Source organism: Equus quagga, chromosome 4, assembly GCF_021613505.1.
Source record: "Equus quagga isolate Etosha38 chromosome 4, UCLA_HA_Equagga_1.0, whole genome shotgun sequence".
Taxonomy (NCBI): Eukaryota; Metazoa; Chordata; class Mammalia; order Perissodactyla; family Equidae; genus Equus; species Equus quagga.
The window spans coordinates 121026166-121048376 of record NC_060270.1 but is presented as its reverse complement, the minus strand read 5'-3'; the positions used below and the strand labels follow the sequence as shown (position 1 = coordinate 121048376).

The window sequence follows — 22211 nt, the reverse complement described above, 5'->3', positions numbered from 1 at the left end:
TCCATTTCTTCTGAAATCTTTGTCTTTAAATCAATATAATGGTCTAAATTTTTCCCAGAAGAATCTAAGAAAAATATTTCTTTGGTTTTCCAAAAATCTAAATACTTCTTGGGTTTTCAATTCGAATTATATATAATCATAAACCTATATTAAAACATAAAGTAAGCAAAACATTTAAAAAACATTAACCTTAAATAAGTAGAATTTTATCATATGTTCCAATACCTTTGTTCTGCTTATCTTTTTCAGGTTGCTAAGAAGGCTCTTTATTTGTTTCCAATGTTTAAAAACAAGTAATATTTTCATTTCCTATTCCCTTTAAAAAATGGTAGAAAAATGTGTTTTAAAATACATGCAAAAACTCCTTGAAATATTTTTTCCTCTTCCTCAAAACAGACCTATATTTGGTATACATTGTTTAAAATGTATAATATGTGAGATGGAGGATCATAATGAAAGAGTTTCCTTTTTATAAATAGCGAGGTATGACATAGTGACTTATGTCCATGGGAAGAGCAATAAACCTACTATATAATATATATGACCTATTGTACATAGTACCGCACACAGTACTCCTAATTTAAAAGACTGAATTACATTCATTGATCCATTTTAGATACAGCAAACTACTATCATTTAAGATAAAACAACACTGATGCTCAAAGCACTTCTGTAGCTGATACAGAAGATATGTGTTTGCACCATAACCAGATAACTACAGAAAACTACTAAGCACACAAACTACAGACATAAATAATATACTATCCGTTATGAACGGGTTCTACTCAAGGCTTCATGTCACAACACTTAAAAGCTGAAAACTAAACCGCACCTAGCCAAAGAAACCATATTTAAATAAATGCTTTCATGTGAATGGAAAAGTTTCACCTAGCAGACCCTCAGCAATACTGACCATAAAGACAACATTATACATCAGTCTTATATTTTAAGAGGATTCTGTCTCCATGGGTGGCTTCAAACAGCTCACTGTAGGTTGATTACATTTATGTTGCTTCTCAACAGAAGCAAAGTTCACAGTTTTGCATTTGATGGCACCTTTCAGACTATAAGCAATCTCGAAACATAATTTGTATTTATCACTTATACTTTTTGCTCATGACAGCATAAGAAAGCCTGCCTTCTCAAAGGCACAGATGTGCTCAATGGGCACTTTCCAACTTACGTGTAGGAATGTGCTTGCTCTCTATAATGTGTATTTAAAGAGAGCTCAGGACTTTGTCAATAAAACCTAAATGGCAATGATATTGTCTAAGTCATGAGAGGCTACTTGAAAGCTATTAAATGAATTCTATCTTAATTACCATAATTAATTTTAAGTACATTTTATTCTGAATAATTCAAAGAATATCTTTAAGCGAATTTATTTATTTATTTATTAAAGATTGGCACCTATGCTAACATCTGTTGCCAATCTTCTTTTTTTCTTCTTCTTCTCCTCCTCAAAGCCCCCCCAGTAAGTAGTTGTATATTCTAGCTGTAGGTCCTTCTGGTTGTGCTATGTGGGATGCCACCTCAGCATGGCCTGACGAGTGGTGCCATATCCGCGCCCAAGATCTGAACCAGCAAAACCCAGGGCCGCCAAAGAAGAGCGCTCAAACTTAATCATTCAGCCACGGGGCTGACCCCTAAGCAAATTTATAATGTACAGAATTCAGCCTTGCCAATATGGAGACAATGAAAAAAAAAAAAGAAATGATTCAAAGTCTCTGGCTGGAAATAAAATAGCAAATTATGTTAGGCTTCCTAACAATGTATTTCAAATTTCCTACAAAACCATAAGTCTTCTTTCCTTAAAAATGTCCTCTAGTCGAATACCAAACTAGAAAACAGATCATTGAACAAATCCCATCTAAAAAATGAACTTTCAGTGTAAAACAGATCCAAGAAGACCAAAAATTATGACATGGGACTCAAAAACAGAATGCTAGGGACCCAGGATTAAAAAAAACAGCCCAGGTCACCTAATTAAAGAACCATAAGCTCACAATAACGTAAGAGAGAACATGTATGCAAAAAATTTTAAAAATAAAAAATAAACGCAAGCGATAGAATTAAAGTAAAAATAAAAATGAAAAGTGGGTAAGTTTTCATAAAAGAACAAAAATTTTGTGAATATTGTAACCACTATATAGATATTGTGTAAACCTCCAGATTTTGGTTACCTCTCTTGGGAAGTTTAAGGTATTCGTTTTTAATCTTAAATTCTTTACAAAGAAATTTACTTCCCTCTGAAACAGTACGTCAAATAGCACTTCAAGTTTTTTCCTTCATGGAAACAGTTGCTGGAATATAAAAATAGCAAAAGTTTCAATCAACTGATTTTTCCATGCTCTAATACGGATTTTAAATTTAAACCTTTTCCTTCTACAGAAGTCAATTATTGGTAATACACTGTTATTTTCCCTTAGCAAATCAAAGAAGCATTTAATCACACACTATAATACCAAAGAAAACTAATATAACTTAAATGTTTATTTATACACTAGCTCAGGACAATCCATTGACTTCCATTTCCACTTGAAAACAGCAAGAGAAAAGGAAGTTTTCACTAGTCTACTTCAAAAAAGTGGAGAGGTGACTGGAGAGGCCAATTCAGAAATTACAGCGGTCCATCATCCACTAAAATGTAACTCACGACCTGTTATCCCCTTCTAATTCCTGTATTTTGTCACATTTATGGCTTTCTTTGCCCTCTTGATATGTACGAAGCTGCTCCATGAAGCCAGCATTTGGACATATGGAAGGCCTTGCATTTTTCACCAAAGAAAAAGCACTGGTAAATGAGATTTCATCAGAATTCATCAGGAAGCCTATTACAATTGCAGCAGCCCTGGAAACTCCCGCATTACAATGAACAAGAACCACTCCATCCTGCAATAAAATCCAACAAAAATCTTCATTATTCACTTAAGAAAGGTTATTAAATCAACTGCACATTCTTATACTGCTTAAAATTATAAAATAAAAATCATTTTCTCAATTTATACAATTATCAAAATACAATTCATTGTAAGCAATGAATGGAAAAATCAATCAACCAACCAACACCTTTTCTTTCCATCCCCCAGGAATGAAATGCTTTCATGATGTTTTTGGAATTTTGAAATAGTATCTTTTATAAACTGAACCAATCCAGTAAAGAATACATAAAGGCCTGTAACTTAGTAGCTACATGTCTATAAACAAGAGAAAAATCACAGGGAATAAATATGCAAACATAAATAAAACCATAATTGTAAAACTAAACAGAAAGCCTGAGTCACTCTAGGTCCACAGAGCATTCCCATAAAGAAACTAGTGTCACTGGCTTGGAAATCTATGTGTAAAATGATCAGCAAGGAAACACTGGATATATTTTATTCTGGAGGGAAGTAACTTAAAAAATAGTTAAATTTATGAGGTAGTAAAATGATGACACAAATAGCTCATGACAATGTGAAGTGGAAAAGGTAATTAGACACCAGCATGAGGTCAAGAAATGAAAAACGTTTCAGGTAACTTGCAAGTGATACTTTACAAGTAAAAAGGGACACAGTGCAAGACCAATGCTGATGGGGTAATAGCGCATTAATAATGAACGTGATAGATCTGATGGGGCAGCACTGACGCAGGGTGACCTAGCTCAGCCTTTTAAAAAGTTAATGATCTAAATGAAATGTAGCGAACTGTGAGCACATCCTACAGAATTAAATGTTTTAGTTTCTTCATTTCCTTATTCTTCTTGGATAAAACACAAAAGAAAGATGGGAACAGGGAAAGGGGGAAAAAAACAAAACTTACTCCTGAAAACTCTCTACCCAAAGCATACATTAACAATACCATGTTTATGACTCATTGGATTATTCTACTTTTGCAAGGCAGTTTTCTCAGATTCATAAATCTGTTGCAAAATTCCTTTTCCAGATGTGTTGTATTAAATTTGCAAGTGCATCTCACTTCAAGAAAGCCAAATGACTGACAACAAAATGTGTTAATATTTTGCAAATCCTCATATCAAAAATACAATTTCAATTGTTTTCGACTCATTTACAAATTTTAACTGTTTCTGTACAAGAAAAGCAAAACACAAATATTCACTATACATACATGGAACTTTTACCACTTTGTACAATAGCTCATTTTTATGAGACTTAAGACATTTAAAAATCATATTACAGTAACTGATGAAAACTATTAATGAACTTCTTTGAACTCAAAGCAAATTAGATATTCCAAAGAAACTTGGAATCATAAGGTTATAAGATACAACCTTCAATGTCATTTTTAATATTTGACTACATACTAGTCATCTCTATTTATGATCCATACATATACCTTTGAAAATGAAACTAGCTTTATTTTCAGTCCTATACACTGTACATCCATTTTTAGCTAGTGTTTAATGTTAGTATTTTCTTCTCTCTTACATTATTTAGGTGACAGCTACCTTTCTGTTGGTTCCTACAACATTTAAATTGACGTATTTATGTTTCATTACTCGTTAGGTATCATATTGTCCTTGAAAGTATTTCCAGAAAAATTATTGGCTTTAGGTCCCCTTTCCAGAACTCAAAATAGTGACAATGAAATAATTTATAAAGCAATTTTTCTTTTGCACTTGCTGTTGTCCTCCGCCGGAAGACCTTTGCTCCTCTTCTTGGTCCAGCTAACTCTGGCTCCCCTTCCAAGAGGCCTGGCTCTCTCCAAGTGAGATGAGGACAGGAGGGATATCTTAGCCATCTTTTATGCCTACTGCTTAGTGCAATTCTTGGCGCATAGTAGGTAGCCCATAAAAGTGTGCTAAATGAATAAATTCATTTTGTTCTGCATTCCTCAGAGGAAAGTGTTCTCTCAAAAAAGTCAAATCACCATTTTGCTATGGGCGGATAGTTATTATTAATGCTACAGTATTTCCACTTTAATGTTTTCTTTGTTCTCACACTGTTATGAATAGCTTTTCAACTAGATTGCAGGCTCCTTGAGGGCAGCAATAGGTATCCCTCACATCTTCTCAGAATGTGTAATTAATACTTGTTGACAGATTAACTGAGCCAAATCCAGGTCTTTTTTAAATAAGTAAATGATAAAGGTCTAGAAAAATATATCAAAATGCTAACAGTGGTTATGTCTAAGTGGTGAGAGTAGGGTGATCTTAATTTTTATTTATCTGTATTTTCCAATTTTTCTATAGTGAACATGGATTACTTATCTCATGTTTTTAAAACCATATCTTATAAAATAAATAATATGCATAGAATATCAAATAGTCATTTTCATACTAACAGGCAAAACCTTTTGCACATAAAAAGAGAGGCCAAGTAAATTTAGCTCCTAAAAGAACTCCTGAGGCTATAGAAGTTACCTTACTATTTTCCTTTCATGTGTATTTCTGTCCCGTTGGGCAGAAACCTGACAAATGATGCATGAGGCAGAGAGAGAGGAAGGACAGAGAAACCAAACAGAGTTTTATAAGTACAGAGGGAAATGAAGACAGATGTGGGAAAATGGAAGACATTCCATTTGGTAGCTGTATGTAAAAAGATGAAAACAACAAACTAGAGCCTAAAAGGTAGTTTTGAAATAAGCAATTCACTGAGTAATTAGATTTAACAACAGTTGCGTATACAATAGACAAAGTCATGAAGATATCTCTTCTAGAAAAAATGAAGAAAATTCATGAAGTCTATTGCTAAAACTAAATATGTATTAATCTAAACAAGAAAGAGTCTTCAGGACAAGGAATTATTGGCTGAGGTTAGGGTCCCAGTATAAAACACACAGCTTGAGAAATTAGAACACATTGTGGAATTCTAATACATCTTGCAGCAGAAACACTTTATGCACCTTCTCAGATTCTCTTCGTGCCATCATCACATGGTCACTCAGCTTGCTCCACCCCGGCTGCCACCTCTGGCCAGCTGCTCTCCTTAGGTCTACTGAGTTTTGTTTGCTTAAGAAGGCCTGACTCTTCCCTGTGGTGACCTCTGCATAGAAGGTTCACCCTGAGTTCTGGATTCTCTTGTTGCTTCTGCACCTGGATAGAAAGTCACACCCAGGGCATTGGGTTAGTCTTCAAGGTGGCTGCTAAAGGAGTGGAGTGTTGTAATCTGGAATTGTGGGGTTAGTTACCTCCTCCATGGGTAAACTTTGACCAATGGGAAGTAGGAGCTGACAGAGAGCCAGGCAGATAAATTCTCTCTCTCCTCTCCCTCCCAAAGTCTATATTGAGGCACAGTTTCTTTGTACTCCCTGCCCAGAGATGTCTTAGGTGGCAGAGCAGGTGTACCTGCTGAGCACCCAGCTATTTCACAGTCAGCCCATTGTAAAGTTGTGCTCAGCAGGTGAACACATCATTTTGCATTGCTTCTCAGACTTCTCTGAATCACTTCTCTTTCTTCTCACTCTCACTGCCTAGGGATTGCATCTCTCAAATGAAGCATCGGCTCTTAATCCTTAATTCAGGCTTCATTTTTTAGGAAACCCAAGTTAAGAACCATTTTAATTAACTATTACCCTTTCCACTTTTTACTAGCAACATGTATATATCTTCTAATATTAATATGAATATGGATGATGTCTACATTTTTCCTTTACCATCTAAGGTATATTCTATATCTCCTTAGAGAAGCGGCTAACACAGAAACTTTATCATTTTTATTTTTAACACTATTAACTGGCACAATGAAATGTTACAATCTAGAGCCTATAAAACTTTTCACAAGAGAACAGAGTGGCCAATATTAGGCTTTGTTTTAGAAAACCTCTTCCTTTTCTTTCATCCAAATATCTGCTATTAAATAAAGTTGAACAGTAGGGTTGAATACTTTTATATTTTCCTGGTAATCTACAGGAAGACACCCAGAACAGTGCTGAGCACATAAGGCACTCAATAAATATTACTAAATGGAAGGAAGGAAGGGAGAATGAAAGAGAAGGAGAGCAGGTAGAAGGGAGATCATCAGACAGAATTCATTTAAGCTGGATTCCAATCTTAACCGTCATTAATTGTTAGGTGCACCAGGAGAGTTAACTTCTTTCTGTAAGCACTTCTACAGTCCCATCCATTTATCCCACATAAATTCTGTAAGAATTATACACTACTAAAAGTGATGTCATTTCAAGGTATAATTATTGGTAATAGCCAACCTAGAAGCCCTGCCTGTCAGAGTGCTGGCTCGAATCCAATACCAAGATTGAAGTATTATATTATCTGTTGGTCCTCTAAAGTCAGAGACCCAATGGACAGCTTCTGATCAGCACTTTCATCCAATCTCAGTAAAGCAACACATTTAGACCTTAGAGGGCCCTAAAATTCCATTGTCAAAAATGCTTAGATTCACAATCCCCACCTCAGCCATGAAAATGAATGCATATTAATCCTCATAAATACACTAACAGGACTAGAGCAGTCTTATTGCAAGATAATCAGATGGAGTATGACATGTGGTCAGAAGGCAGATGGTCACAAACTGTCAAAGGAAATCTAAGTGCATATATTCACAGGAAAATTCCGTAAGTGGAGAATTTTATCCCCTAAGATTTCTCAGGAAGGCCTAGGAAGATGAGAAACTGAATTAATGTTAAAAGTAAATATGACATTGAGAAAAGAGCAATTACATAACTAAATAATTGTAGGGAATAACGAAATATTACTGGAGGGGAAATTTCCTACTGGTTCTTTATATATTCTTTACAAAAAGAATAAAGATTGGGTAATGGACCCATACTTTTAAATTTCTCCTTTTGAAGAACTGCAGATCAAAACAATACTTACCTTCATTTTCACTTGTTCAATAAATTCAAAACATTCTGGAAAATAAGACAGGATATTGGTTTCAGGCAGATCCAATATAGAAATGCTCTTATATATAAAGTCACTGAGGAAAGCATTTTCAACTCCATATGCAACATTGAGAATATGAGTCACCTTAAAGAACAAAAAAAGGAGATGATTTTTAAAAATTCCCATGAATTAGGTTAATTAAAAAGAAACTAGGATGTTGAGATCTGTAACAAGAATAACAAAAAATTTAAGTATGACTCATTTGAATGATACTTCCTCCAGGAAGCCTTCTCTGACTGCCTCATCCCTCACCAGGAGTGCTGTTTCTATATACTCTCATAGCCCCCTATACTTGTCCTATTACATCCCCTATCACTTAGAGATTATTTGTCTCCTGCACTGTGCTATAAACTCCATGAGGGTAGGGACCAGGTTTAGCTTACTCACCAGTATAAGTAAGCATTGTGAGTGAGCTTAGCACAGAAAATGCTTAAAATATTTGTTAAATAGAGTCCAGCCTGGTGGTGCAGTGGTTAAGTTCACACATTCTGCTTCAGTGGCCCAGGGTTCACCAGTTTGGATCCTGGGTGTAGATGTATGCACCACTTGTCAAGCCATGCTGTGGCAGGTGTCCCATATATAAAGTAGAGGAAGATGGGCATGGATGTTAGGTCAGGGACAGTCTTCCTCAGCAAAAAGAAGAAGATTGGTGGCAGATATTAGCTCTGGGCTAATCTTCCTCAAAAAAAAAAACACCAAAAAAATCAATCAATCAATCAAAGAACGTCCAGATAAAAAGCTTATTAAACAGGGGAAGTGCATCAGTGGCATGCAACTTCCCTTTCAATAATTATTTCCCTATTTTCTTTAAGATTCTTTATTAGTACAACGACTCTCAAGTGTGGCTGCACCTTGGAATCACCTGGTGAGATTTTAAAACTATCAATGCCACAGGGCCTCATATCCAGAGATTCTTATGAATTAGTCTGGTTGAAAGAGGGGATGGCCATGAAAGATTTTCCTTCAGGTGGTGCACATAAGCAACCTCCTACTTCCTCCTTGCATTTGAGCCTCTTTCCTTGAGTCCACCAAGCATGAGGAAGGAGCCATGTGGAAAGTCCATTAAGGGAATCCAAAGGCTAAATGGATCAGAAAAATGAGTCACTGTTTCTTGTCATGACAATGTTTCTCATTGTATTTATTCTTTTTCTTAGCATGAGTCTTAGGTTTCACCTAATCTCAGTATTCTCACGTATTTCACACATATTTTAGAGTCTTTGTCTAGCCCTGCCTCTCTTGCCCCCACCACCCTCACACGTATGGCTCTGGCAGGGCCCCAGTTCTCCTCTCAGCACAGCTGACTGGATTTGGATGGACACTTGACTTAAGCTAGACTGATCATATTATCTTTAGAAATTTTTTAAATAGGTTTAAAAGACAGCTAAAATGATCCACAACCTTGAGAGCTTTAAGACGGCCATTTTCTATTAAGTGCTCAGAGAAACTGAAAAATTCCTGCTGCCAAGTGAGAAAATTAGAGTCAATGTGCAGAGAGGCCATGGTACCAGTGGGAGAGAAGGGCTAGCTTGGATAGCCATCCATTCTCTGGTATGGCCACTCTCTGTCCTCGTTCCAGAGATCGCCCTGTACCAGCGTACACATTCTTCTTCCTTATTTAGAAGGTTCATGTTTCCATGGTTCAAAACTAAAAGAGGACTAAGACACTCATGGAGCAAGGCCTCATGAAGAAGGAGCCATAGGCCATTTCCTACCCTAACTGCCTTGTGAAAGAAAGACAAGAGAAAAAACCTCAAATGTCTACTCAGGAGAGACTCTGAGAGGAGATGGGAGAAACCAGAAAGAAGAGAAGAACCTCATTAGGAGATTAAAGTGTGAAAAGTCTTTCTGCTTTCCCCAGTGAAGTCTTACCTGACTATGTCAAGTCACTTTCTCACTCCCAGGATTATATGATTCTGTCCTTAATTACGTGATATCCTCCAATGTCTTATAATATTGATGTATTTGCCTTGTCTTCGCAACCATTTTCTAGATTTCCAAAGACCAGGAATATATGTGTATTCTGACCTCTAACAGAATATATATACACACACACATCCTGTGATATACAGCGAAGATATATAGGGTAATGAGATAGATATCTCTCATTACAGGATTATGGAGAAGACCAAATAAGAATCTTGGTACAACATGTAAAAAGGTAAAAGTGCTTTACAAATACTGTGGATTACTGAACTACCCAATGCCTGGGTAGTTCAGCTATTTGGAAATGTAATTTATGTATGTATTGATTGAATGGTCCTGATTGAAAAGAACTGTTCTGAATCACAGGTAGTGTTGGTGCTGGGGACTCAGCCTAAAACCCTTCTAGTAATCAAGCATACTTCCAAATGTAGTTATAGAGGTCCTAACGATGGCTGTCCTTGGGATGCCCTTCATAATGGGGATAATAAAAAGAGCCCCTTTATTTTTTTTTAATACATTTTGAAGTCCTTATCTTTTATTTTTTTTTGAGGAGGAGGATTAGCCCTGAGCTAACTGCTGCCAATCCTCCTCTTTTTGCTGAGGAAGACTAGCCCTGAGCTAACATCCGTGCCCATCATCCTCTACTTTATATGTGGGACGCCTACCACAGCATGGCGTGCCAAGCAGTGCCATGTCCACACCTGGGATCCGAACCAGCGAACCCGGGCCGCCGAAGCAGACCGTGAGCGCTTAACTGCTGTGCCACCAGGCCGGCCCCAGCCCCTTTATTGAATGCTTAGTATGTGCTAGGTATACAGGTTATCTCACTTAATCCTCACATTTAGGCATTATTATTTCTATTTTTAATAAAACTTTATTTTTTGAATTGGCTCAAAAATAAAAAATTATAAAAAGAAACATTAAGAAGTCTTGCTCTCACCCTGTCCCTCTCTACTCCAGTATCTCCCACCCTAACAGTAACCAGCTTTGTTGGTTTCTTGTACATTCTCTCAGAGTATCTTTATGCAGATATTTTATTTACTCCCTTTCTTTCATAAAGGCAACACTTTGGGGTTTTTTCCCCCATTGAAATATGTCCTGGAGATCTTTTCATATCAGTATGTAGAGGCCCTTTGTGTGTGTTCTTTTTTATAGTTATATAGTATTCTATGGTGTGTGTGCTACTGTTCACGTAACTAAGTCCCCATTGATGGACACATGCTTTTTTTCAATAATTTGCTATTAAACACAATGCTGCAATAAATAACTTGGAACATTTTAGGTTACACTTAGTTTTCTATCCCCCATAGTGCTTTATTCTGCACACAACAAGCACTCAATGAGTACCTTATTAATAAAGCAACTATTATTACCCTATCTAAACATTAAAATTAAATTTCTGTAGGAATTTCTACTAGTCACAGCACTTTACTTGAATGCTAGGATATCCCTTTGAAATGTGCCATGCATTTAAATCAATAATTTTGGTTTGCAGCATCCTTAAATTTTTCTAGAAACCCTCTATTCAGCTGCTCAGTTTACCTTTGCCTCTTGTGTACAGGGTCATGTGTGCAGAGCAGAAGGAACTTATAAACAGCTACTAGGCTCACATCACCAGGATGAAACATAATCTGAACTAGTGTAACATAAGAGGGCATAAATAATAACAAGACTTGCCAATGAACAAATTTATCCATTTTTCTATTTTTCATTTTTACCCTGAGAAATATTAATTTATTAGTGTAAGTGAGACTTTGAAACTTGTTCTATTTATGTTAAAATATTGATCAAAGAGGGTTCCTATTCAGAAATACAGTAATTCTCATATCCTTATGCAATTCCAGGCCATTATCTCTTATTGTCAGCCAGTAATTACTATAACAAAACAAGGAGAGTCCAGTTTAAACACAAATAAGTAAGCTGACAAGTAAACATCAAATTAGTTATCGAATTGGTTAGTAGTTATTTCCTTGGAGAAATTAATGGCAAGTATTTATCACTTAAAATTTTTAGGCTTAATTCAATCAAAACCTTTTCTCAGAACTGTGGGTAACAAGGTTTCCAATCCTCTAGAAGTTAGCTAAATGATAGAGGAGGAGAAAACACATTCACTGATGGTTATTAACACAAAGCAGTGGTATTAAGCACTGTAGGAGAAGAACAAAATGTTCTGGGACCAAAAGGGAAGAAGAGATTACTTGTTTCCCTCCAGAGCCTTCGCATTTGCTAATCTCTCAGCCTGACGTGCTCTTCCCTGATCCAAGTATGGCTGACCCTGTCTTAGGGTCTCAGTTGAAATGTAAGACCCTCAGACAGCCCTAGCCTGACTTGTGCGGCCTCCTGCCCCTCCTCCCATTGCCTTGTTTTGATTCTTTCAGAGAATGTATTCTCATCTGAAAGTATCATATTTTAAGAGCAAGGACCTTATTGCTTGTTCATTTCTGTATCTCCGGCACCTACAAAAGGGCCTAGCATCCCGTTTACCTCATGGTGACAGGCAGGGCTGCATTCTTTTTGGCTATTCTTTGCCTCTTCCAATTCACATCTTTTCACTGTCCAGTAAAAATCCTTGTTCTTTGAGGTTCATACAAACTGATTATTCCATCTTCTATCCGCTGCATTCCTCAAGCACCTGGCTGTCAGTTGTCTGAATCCCACCTCAAGTCCTACCATTATCCTGGGTGACATCAATTTCCATTTGGGCTTAACAGTTCCCTGACTACCTCATCTCCAGTGACTTTCACCACCCCTTCACTTCAATCACACTCCTTCACGGCCAATATCCAGAACTGTTCCAACTCTGATGACATTAATTTAGGCATCCCACTCTTTCTCTTTCTAGCTCTTTCATTCAGTTACTCCCACCAGACCTCACAAGAGCCATTGAGTCCTTGATCTTTATATTTTCTTCCTATCTGTCAGCCCCCTCTTGCCTTCACTTCCTTTTCTATTCAGCTTATGGTCCATGGTCCACCCTCCCTGCACCTGTCTGGTAAAAATTCACTCTGTCCCCAGACTGCTAAGCATTGCTGGAGAAAAGTCACAATATTGCCATTCATGCCACCATAAACTCATCAGAGCCAACCTCTCTTGACCCTCAGCAATGCTTAGCTACTCTATTTCCCTAGTCGGCTCTCTCCCTCATTCTCCATATCAGCTCTTTCAAACCTTCCCCACTCTCCTAATAACTTTCAACCCTACCATCTCTTCCTTACTCCCAGCAGATCACATCACTTACTACTTTAGAATAAAAAGAGAAGCCATCACCTAGGAACCCGCACATCTTACCATCAAACTTAACAACCTTGCCTACATGTGTACCCACCCTTTCCGTCTGCCTTCTTATTACAGTGGAAGATGTGTTCCAACATCCTTTATAAGGCTCATTCTGGTACCTGTGTTTGTGGTCATACTGCCTCCTACTTTTTTGGCACCTCCCTCTAGCCACAATTCTTGCTCTCCTGTATTTTCAGTTCCTTCCTCTACCATCAGCCTTAAAACATACTTAGAACTTTCCCATCTCCCTCCTTTGATCTCATCACTTCTGGCTCTTGCCGTTTTCCTCTCTTTTTGTTTTGCTGCCATCATTTCTTCCAATTCTCAATCTTCAGAAATCTGGCTTTTGCCTCCAATTCATATGAAACTGTTCCCACCAAAGTCACTAACAAATTCTTTGTTGCAAAGTTCAGCGGACCTAATTTAGTACTCATTGTACTTAAACTTCTGGCAGCATCTGACACCAGTGACTCTTTCCTCTTAAAACACTCCTTCTTATGCTTCCATGACACCACACTTTTTTGACTTCCTACGACCTCCCTTAGTTCCTCCTTTCCTGCTGCAGAGTCTTCTTCCTTTGACAATTTCTTATAGGTTGGTAGCATTCAGGGATCCGTCATAGGCCTCCTTCTCTGCTCATTTTACATCTTTCCCAGGTAGTTTCTTCTACTCCAATGGTTTCAATCACTGTTTATAAGCTGAAGATTCCTAAATCTCTAGTTTTACCTCTCCTGAACTTCAGACCCCATATATCCACACTGTCTACTGAATAACAACCGAGATTATCCACAGCATCTGAAATTTAAAATGTTCAAAACTGACCTCATTCTTTTTCCTCCAAAACCAGCTCTTCCCTACTTTTTTCCCTATCTCATGGAATGGCACCAATCCTACTTACTGACTCAAGAAAGCTGGATATCAGCTTTGACTCCTTCTCCCTCAACCTTGCCCTCCCCTCCAATCCTGTCCTAGGTAGTCGATCACTAAATTGTGAGAATTCTACCCTCCTACAAAAACCCTCCAATCCATCCATTTCTCTCTACTCCCACTGAATACTAATCTAAACCACCATCATCTTTTTTAGATTACTGCAACAGCTTTATAACTAGTCTCCCCATTTCTAGCTTGAGCAACCCTCTAATCTATTTTCCACACTGCCTCCAACAAGCAACTTTCCAAAACGCAAATTTGATCCTGTTACATCCCTGGGTAAAACCTTCCAATGGCTTTCCACTGTCATTTGGATCAAGTTCAAACAATTTACACTGGATTACAGGGACTCTCATGACCTGGCTCACGCTTCTCTCTCCGGCCTTGTCTCTTGGTACCCTTCTCTCTCACACTTTCTGTTCCAGGGTTACTGAACTTCTTTTCTGTCCCGAAAACCATCAGCCTGTCTTTTGCCTCTGGGCCTTCACATAAACCATTTCTTCTATCTGAACACTTTTCTGTCTATTCCCTCCCTATCTCCTTCAGAGCAAAACTTTAATATTACTTCCTCCAGGACGACTTCTCTGACCTTCCGATCTCAACTCAACCTAACCCAGTATGGGTTAGGGGCATCATCTCCTATGCACTCCTATAGCACCCTGCACTTCCCTATGAAAGCACCTAATACACTATACTGTAGGTGGTTATTTTTCTTTCTCCCTCCCCTGCCCCTCAGATCATAAGGTTCATGTAAACAGGAACCTCTTGCATTCCTCTGACTATAGCAATTCCAAGAGGCTGATACAGTGCTTGACAAAATAGACGGCTAAAACTGTTTTAGTAAATATTGAAGTAAGTAATAAACCACATAGTTGTATAGGGGAGGGTGGGAGGAAATGGCATTAGGGAAGAAGTGGTATGTGGGTTGGGACTCAAGGAATGGGTAGGTCTTGAACAAGAAGAAAGGAGAGGAAAGTCTGGCCCACAAAGAGAAACTACATAAGCAGGGCAAGAAGACGTGCCTCCAAAGTCAGGTTCATGAGGATACCTGAAGGGAGACTGAGAGAATATAAAACTGGAAAGATGGATTACAAATCCACATATTTGAATTAGGTGCAATAATTTTTGCAGCTTTATTAAAATGATAGCTTAAAATGTTACCAATTAAACTCTGAAATGGACCAATAGTTTTTCTTAAATAAATGTAACAATTAAAATACTTCCTATACATAGTCCCAGACCTGAAGCATTTTTTTTTACCTTGTGCTTTTTCAGTGTATCCAGATCATGAGCAGCGTCTTGTGACCCTGTAAGAAATAAATCATATCACCTTGAACACAAAAATAATCATCCTGACTTTTTATCCAATTTTGCAACAATTCCGTCATTCATTTATTTTAAAAAATACAACTTGGGAGGACTTCAGTCTGACTTTCTGAAAGACAATTTGGGAATATTCACCAAAAAATATTCATCTTGTATATACTCTTGGGCTCTGAAATCCCACTTCTAGGAATTTGTCCTAAAAGTCCTGGATGTTGCAAAGATTAGCTATCAGGATGTTCATCATAGTATTGTTCGTAATACAAAAAGCAAAACAAGCAAAAAACCCCAAAAGCCCAATAATAGGGGTTGGGTTGAATAAAAGATGGTACAATTATGTAGTGAAATATATACACCCATTAGAAATGAGAAATGTAGAAGAATACATGGCATGGAAATATGTTCTCAATAAATAGGTGATAAAAGCAAGTTACAAAATACCATCACCCATTTCTGTAAAAGCAAAAAATACATGCTTAAAAACGGACAGGAAGTATATAGAAATAAATGTTAGCAGTGGGATTCAGGTGATTTTTTCCTTCTTTATGCTCATTTGTATTTTTTATAATGAATATCTAATTCTTTTGTAACTTAAAAAAGGATATTAAAAAAAAGATACCCACAAAATGACTTCATGCCAGCTGGTTTGGGAACACCGAGTAGCTTAGAGCAAACATTGCTGGTCTGTAGAAGTCCACCCACGTTCCATGTACCACTAGGGCTGTATGCATCTACAGTTTCCTCCTGTCAAAGCTGGCTTTCCAGATCTCCCACACTCGGAAGATGACTCTAGTTAATAAGCAAATTCATACAGGAGGATAACTAGTTAAAATAAAGTGAGTTACACAACTGAAAAAGATAGGGCATTTATTATTGAAAGATGTCAAGTATTTTACTTTCCTGAATTAGGGTCCATTTCCATAAACAATGCTATTCTTACCTTACCTATCTGGGAAATCTGCCAGCTTCTATTACATGATTTTAGGTAGCTGAAAAGCCAGCAAGCATGCTGGTTGGCCAATACTCTCTTGGTAATAGGTAGCTCATGGTCTCCTTACTGAGCCTACATTCAACTTTATTCTACTTAAAAGTTAGCCTATCAAAACATTAACATTTGCTAAAAATGGATGATGGATACATAATTGTGTGTTATATTATTGTAATTTTCTATACATTTTAAATACTTCATAATTAAAAAGTAATTTCTCTTTTTCAGTTTTCTGTGGAAAGTTCTAATTATCTTCAGGAAAAAAGATAAGTTCAAATAAGTTAACTGAAATTTGGTGGTTTACTATGCATGTCATCTTTTAAATAATAATTCTACTCTGCCCATTTCTTAAAATAGCAAAAACATGAAACATGCATGAATGAAATTCTTTCCTTTTTTCACCCTAGACCGTAATTATTATATTTATCAAAGCTGGACACTTTGATCATTTCCATTAAACACACACACACACCAAACAGAACAGGTGGATAATATTTTAGAGTTGGCTGTCATATTTTGAAAGTGACTTCCAGAATATGACTATATTGATACAAATTTAGTGTTCTCGACATGAGAAAAATGCAACTTATATGTTCTGCCATTTCAAACAATAGCAAAATTACATGAGTGTTAATAGTGTGGGGAACAGTTTTAGTCCGCACAAACGGACTTCAGGTCATTGGCTTGTGTTTCAATACTTGAGAGTAGTCAGTTCAAGTTAATTCTCTCTAAATTCTAGCTACAAACATTAGCTTTTCTCCAATTTTAAATGGTTGTTTTATGTTGCAGTCTTGTGTTAAAACTTTTATTGGAAAAACATCATTAAAAGATAAAAACACTGTAAATCATATATTAGGACAATGTGTTATTTAGACCTTTGTTTTGAAAAAGCAGAATGTTATCCTTTTATAAACTCTCTCAATCAAAATTTAAAAACAAATACCAACTTTAAGAATTTGATGATTTTAACAATGGCTATATGAATCTATAATTGTGTTGAAATTCATAGAACTGAACACCAAGTTAATTTTACTGTATGATAACTTTAAAAATAATATAAAAGAAGTTAATGAATAGGAATACAACTAAACAAAGGGGTCTAATAATGATAACAATTTATAGTTATATTTTACATTGACACTTACAAACCACTAATATTTATTATCTTGGCCAATGATTATTATGAAAGTATTACAGATGAGGTGATTGGTTTAGAAAGAATACATGCTACTGGAGTTGGGACTTCTAACAAGTTCAATGTTTTGCAATCATACTATATGTAACGTAAAAAATAGGCTACATAAGATCTCTAGAATCCTTTTTCTATTTTTTTAAGAAATCCTTTTTATGAAAATGCCAAGTATTGTATAAATTCTGATGTAGCATGTCTTAATTTACAAACTGTTATTTTCATCATCATGAAAACAAACCAAAAAACATTATTACATTATTGAAAAGGGAAATAAAGGATATTCCAAACAGAAATGTTTTATTAGAGAAAATTTGTATGAGTAAACATTCATAAGTGGATAGAAATAGGATCATAAATTACTGTAAGGATAAGGTAACATAATATTTGTGAAATCATTTTAAAAATAAAGAGCTATACAAATTTAATGTAGTATCTGCCTCCCATGGTTATTGGGCTTCCTAGATATCAGAAATCCTCTAGAACCTTATAAAGAATGCCAAGCTTTTCACCTAGAATTGAAGAGACGATCTGAAAATGTCAGCAGTTGGGACTTCTTAACAGGATGGATATAACAAATAATAAGTGTGCCTTTTAACTACCCAAGAGAAATGGAATTTTCTACTTTTACAAATCAAGCTGGATTTAAGAAAAGTCCTAGTGATTTTTTCTTGTAAAAATATAATTTGCAAAGCTTAGGATGAAAATGTTCATTGACTATGTTAGATAGTTCAAGGGCCTATGTAAGATTTTTGAAATGCAGAAGCTTGTTTGAATTTATGAGCTAACCAAAAAAGACAGATTATCTTTACAACTCTCCATTTTCTTTATTCCCCACCAAAACCAAAAGTTAATTGGCATGGAGCGCTAGGTGGGAGTGATGTTGCTTTGAAGAGATGAAGGAAGCTCTTTGAAGCAACCTAAAAACAACCCCCATCTCCAGAGAGAAACCTAGTCTGGTCAGTAACAACCCCTGCATCATTCATGTGGAAGAACTTTAGCTGTAACCATCCGCAGGTCCCTCAGGAACAAGGCACTTGTAACTAGGCAGAAAAAGGTCCATCTACCTCTCAGAAGAAAGGAGGTTGTGCCTGATGAAAATATCCCATTTCCTCGTTCAGAGAGGAGACCAGATAAGGCCTAGTTTCACAAGTCCCTCCCAGAACTCTCCCAGGATCCTGGGAAGGGTTCCAAAGCCAAACTGAGAACATTTCCTTGATCAGTTCATGCGGCGTAAGTCTAGATAAAAAATAACAAGCAAAGTTCATGAAGACTCTGAGGTGAATGATATTTTAAAGTTCTACTGTAATTACTTAAAACCATTATTACTAAAATGGAAGCCAAATAACCGAAAAATGTGCCTGTACATATTTTCTTTCCTAGACATGGTGTGCAATTCCTGGGTGAACCCTCCAGACCAGCTAAATGACCCACTTAATTTTTCACTGGGCTACAGAAATTAGTTGGAGATTTGTTTTGCTTTTTGGTAAGGAAGACTGGCCCTGAGCTAACATCTGTGGCAATCTTCCTCTATTTTTTGTGTCGGATGCCGCCACAGCATGGCTTGATGAGTGGTGCGTAGGTCCGCGCTCGGGATCCAAACCCGCATACCCCATGCTGCCAAAGCAGGAGCATGAGAACTTAACCACTACGCCACTGGGTAGACCCGAGTTGGAGATATTTATTTGGTGAATTTAAAGATGGCTTATGTAACAATTCATATAATACATAATACAATCATAACTCATATACTGCAATTGATTTGTTTCAAAACTTTTCACAACCACGTCAGGACAACCCTAGGAGATAAGCAGATACTGTTAACATCAGTTTTACAGATAGGTTTTTAGAGGACCAGAGAGGATAAATGACTTGCACTGGCTCCTCCATTAAGTTCGAGGCAGAGCAGGGCTGAAAATCTGGACTCCCTGAGGCAGGCTATACAAGGATGGAGAGGAGGTGCCAATTAGAGCTGAGCTTGATGCCCAGCTCTGCTATTTACTAGGTGTGTTACTTTGTGAAAGTACTTCACCAATCTTAAATCCAGTTCTCATCTGTAAAATGGAGGTGATAATCTCTACTTCACAGTTTTTTTAAAAAAGGAGTGAGATGCTGTGTGCACTTTGCATAGTACCTGGCTATTTCTGACTCCCCGTTCAGTGTTCCTTTTACTCAAGAATGGCTTGACTGCATAAATATTGACAAATCATTGATCTTTCCAAGTCTTAATTTCTCTATTCATAAATGAAAAATAATTCAAACCTACTTGAAAACATTGTTGACTTTTTTTAAGAATACCATGTAGTATTCTCGCCAAGCTAACAAGCTCGTACTTTTACAATCTTGCATCGTTTTTCTATTTGTGGATTATGCTTTGTATAGGGAAACAATATTTTCCATAATACAAGAAATCATAATAACATCAGACTCATAGCTATAAAATAAAAGCCCGCCTTCTCCCAAACTCTCACAGCAGATATGAACAGATGTGGCCATAGAAGGCATGCATTCCATATGGTTTGTAACAGTAAAGCAGGCAAACAAGCACTTGATTATTTCAAGGATTAACTTTTCTACAACTCTAATCCTTGTCACTTGTAGTTTTGCCTAATAAAAGCATTTTTTTAATTTAATTTTTTAAAGGCTATATCCTTTTATAATCCAAGAAAACACAACATCAATGTGTTATCCTATGTGTGTGCTATGTGCTACTAAAATCTATGCTTCTTATGGATATATTGTGGTGCAGAAACATCCCTAACTAGCTAATGTACGTTCCACATCCAAAAAAGGAAACATTTCAACTTTTCGTCAGGAGAGCTGATAGTACAGACTATTACACATTAGGAGAAAAAAAGAGAAAGTAACATCGTTAAAAGCACTCAATGACTTAGTGGCAAATAGATATACTCACCCAGGAGCAACCAAGGCTTAATAACGCCAACTTGCAGGTCCAAGCTAACGTCCTGCACATAACCACAGCCACCCCCACTGCTCGCCTCTACTTCTTCCACAACATAAATTCTGGCATCTTTCCATGTTTCTATAATTTTCTTTCCAGATAGCGTGGTCACCCTGGTGCATTGCTTCCTGAGATTATTCCGGGAGAATGCCTTAATTTCCTGGTTAAGGGAGTGCATTACATGAGCGGCGACTGGGAACAAATACAAGCAAATCCAGCCAGCACTGAGAAGGGCTGAACTGCTCGTCCCTTAGTGCTCAGGTGACAATACATACAGCCGCAGGGGTGCACTCCGCTCCAGGTGACAGTAGTAGCAAAATGCCGAGAGACAGAGAACTCTAGCTCCGTTCGTCCCAGCGCTGCAATGTAAGACGAAGTATGATTGGCCGTTGAGAAACGGGCGCCGATTGGATGCTGTTTCTTCTTCCGGTCGACGGAAAATCTGCGTTATCCTTACAGGCTCAGGGAATCTGCTAAGAGTCTTCTTCCTGTTGCTGTTTAGATCCAGCTTTATTGTTTGCGCAGAGTGGTAAACTATGACTTAATTGAAGAGAGAGCTGATATTTCCTCGCTCTTTAAAAGCAGCGATTTCTTAGATATGTTCGATTGGTGTCACTAGTGGTATGACTGTGCACGACACGGGCTGACCTGGGTATGACCTGGGTGGGTATGGCTCTTGCTTTAATAAGGCGGAGGAGTCCCAGTGCAAACCTTCTAAGTTGGCAGAGCCTTTCCTGCCCGCCTGTTTTTCCGCTAATCCGGGGGGCTACAGCACACGTTAAAAGTTCTTTCTCCCTGCTTCTGTCCTGCACACTTTCTTTTTCTGCTGTTACTGCCGAGAGGAACTTACTGGACGAAACTGTTGTGTGTATTTGTGAGGCAACAACTTAAAATCTTCTTTTTAATTCTAAATTCTTTCTTTAATTCTTTAATTCTAATTTCTTCTTTTTAATTTCTAAATTGTTTCTATATGCAGATTGGCAAGAGCTTGAAACATGTGTTTTCTGACTTCCCTCCTACGTTCTCACCATCAGCAACACTGCTGAAGAAGCCTATGCAATAAATATGCACTCGGTTTATAGGAAGCATTTGCAGCAAGTCCCCTTCAGAGTTTCAGAAAATTGGACGTATAAACATCCACACTTACAAAACAGATCAATGATAGAATGATGACTCTGATTACAAAAGGATGATTTGTTTTGCAAAAGAAATCACAAGATTACCTTAAATAGGAATTTTCCTTACACCACTAAAATGCAATTTTAAGTGGACCTTGAGGGTAGTATGCTAAGCAAAATAAGTCAAATGGAGAAAGCCAAATACACTACGATTTCATTCATATGCGGAGGATAAAACAACAACAAACAAGCTCGTAGAGAATAGACTGATGGTTACCAAAGGGAAGGCAGTAAGAGAGAAGGGCGAAAGAGGTAAAGGGGCACATTTGTAGGTGATGGATGGCAACTAGACTTTTGGTGGTGAATATGATGTAGTCTATATAGAAGTCAAAATATAATGATGTACACTTGAAATTCATATAAGGTTATAAACCAGTTACCTCAATAAAAATAATTTCTTTTTAAATTTAAATCGACTTAGACACAATGCATGAACACATGTATAAAGTGAAGTTGTACTTAATGAAAACTTATTCTCCAACACCACATTAAAATTGTTGTTGTTGAAATTTTCTGATGTAAAATTTAAAAAACCAAATTTCTCCCTGTTGAAAAGAGTGAGATGTCAGCCCAGACTATCAACAGGGTGCTCTAAAATG

At 37.1% G+C, this 22211-nt stretch overlaps 1 protein-coding gene across 1 annotated transcript; it reads right to left on the bottom strand.

Annotated features, from left to right (window-relative positions):
- Positions 1-1532: 1532 nt before the first annotated feature.
- On the bottom strand, positions 1533-20785 carry DUSP19 (dual specificity phosphatase 19). Its single transcript, XM_046657744.1, has 4 exons — positions 20387-20785; positions 15233-15279; positions 7775-7927; positions 1533-2892 (listed from the first exon to the last, which is right to left on the bottom strand). The coding sequence occupies exons 1-4, from the start codon at positions 20610-20612 to the stop codon at positions 2653-2655; spliced, it is 666 nt and encodes a 221-aa protein (XP_046513700.1). The 5' UTR covers positions 20613-20785; the 3' UTR covers positions 1533-2652.
- Positions 20786-22211: the final 1426 nt, after the last annotated feature.

Bases quoted from the DNA above. Each gene is read 5' to 3' on its own strand.
- DUSP19 (XM_046657744.1), bottom strand. From the start codon at position 20,612: ATGCACTCCCTTAACCAGGAAATTAAGGCATTCTCCCGGAATAATCTC. The intron at 7,928-15,232 runs GTAAAAAAAAAT...TTGTTCTTTAAG, and splicing joins ATACACTGAAAAAGCACAAG to GTGACTCATATTCTCAATGT. The intron at 2,893-7,774 runs GTAAGTATTGTT...ATTTTATTGCAG, and splicing joins TTGAACAAGTGAAAATGAAG to GATGGAGTGGTTCTTGTTCA.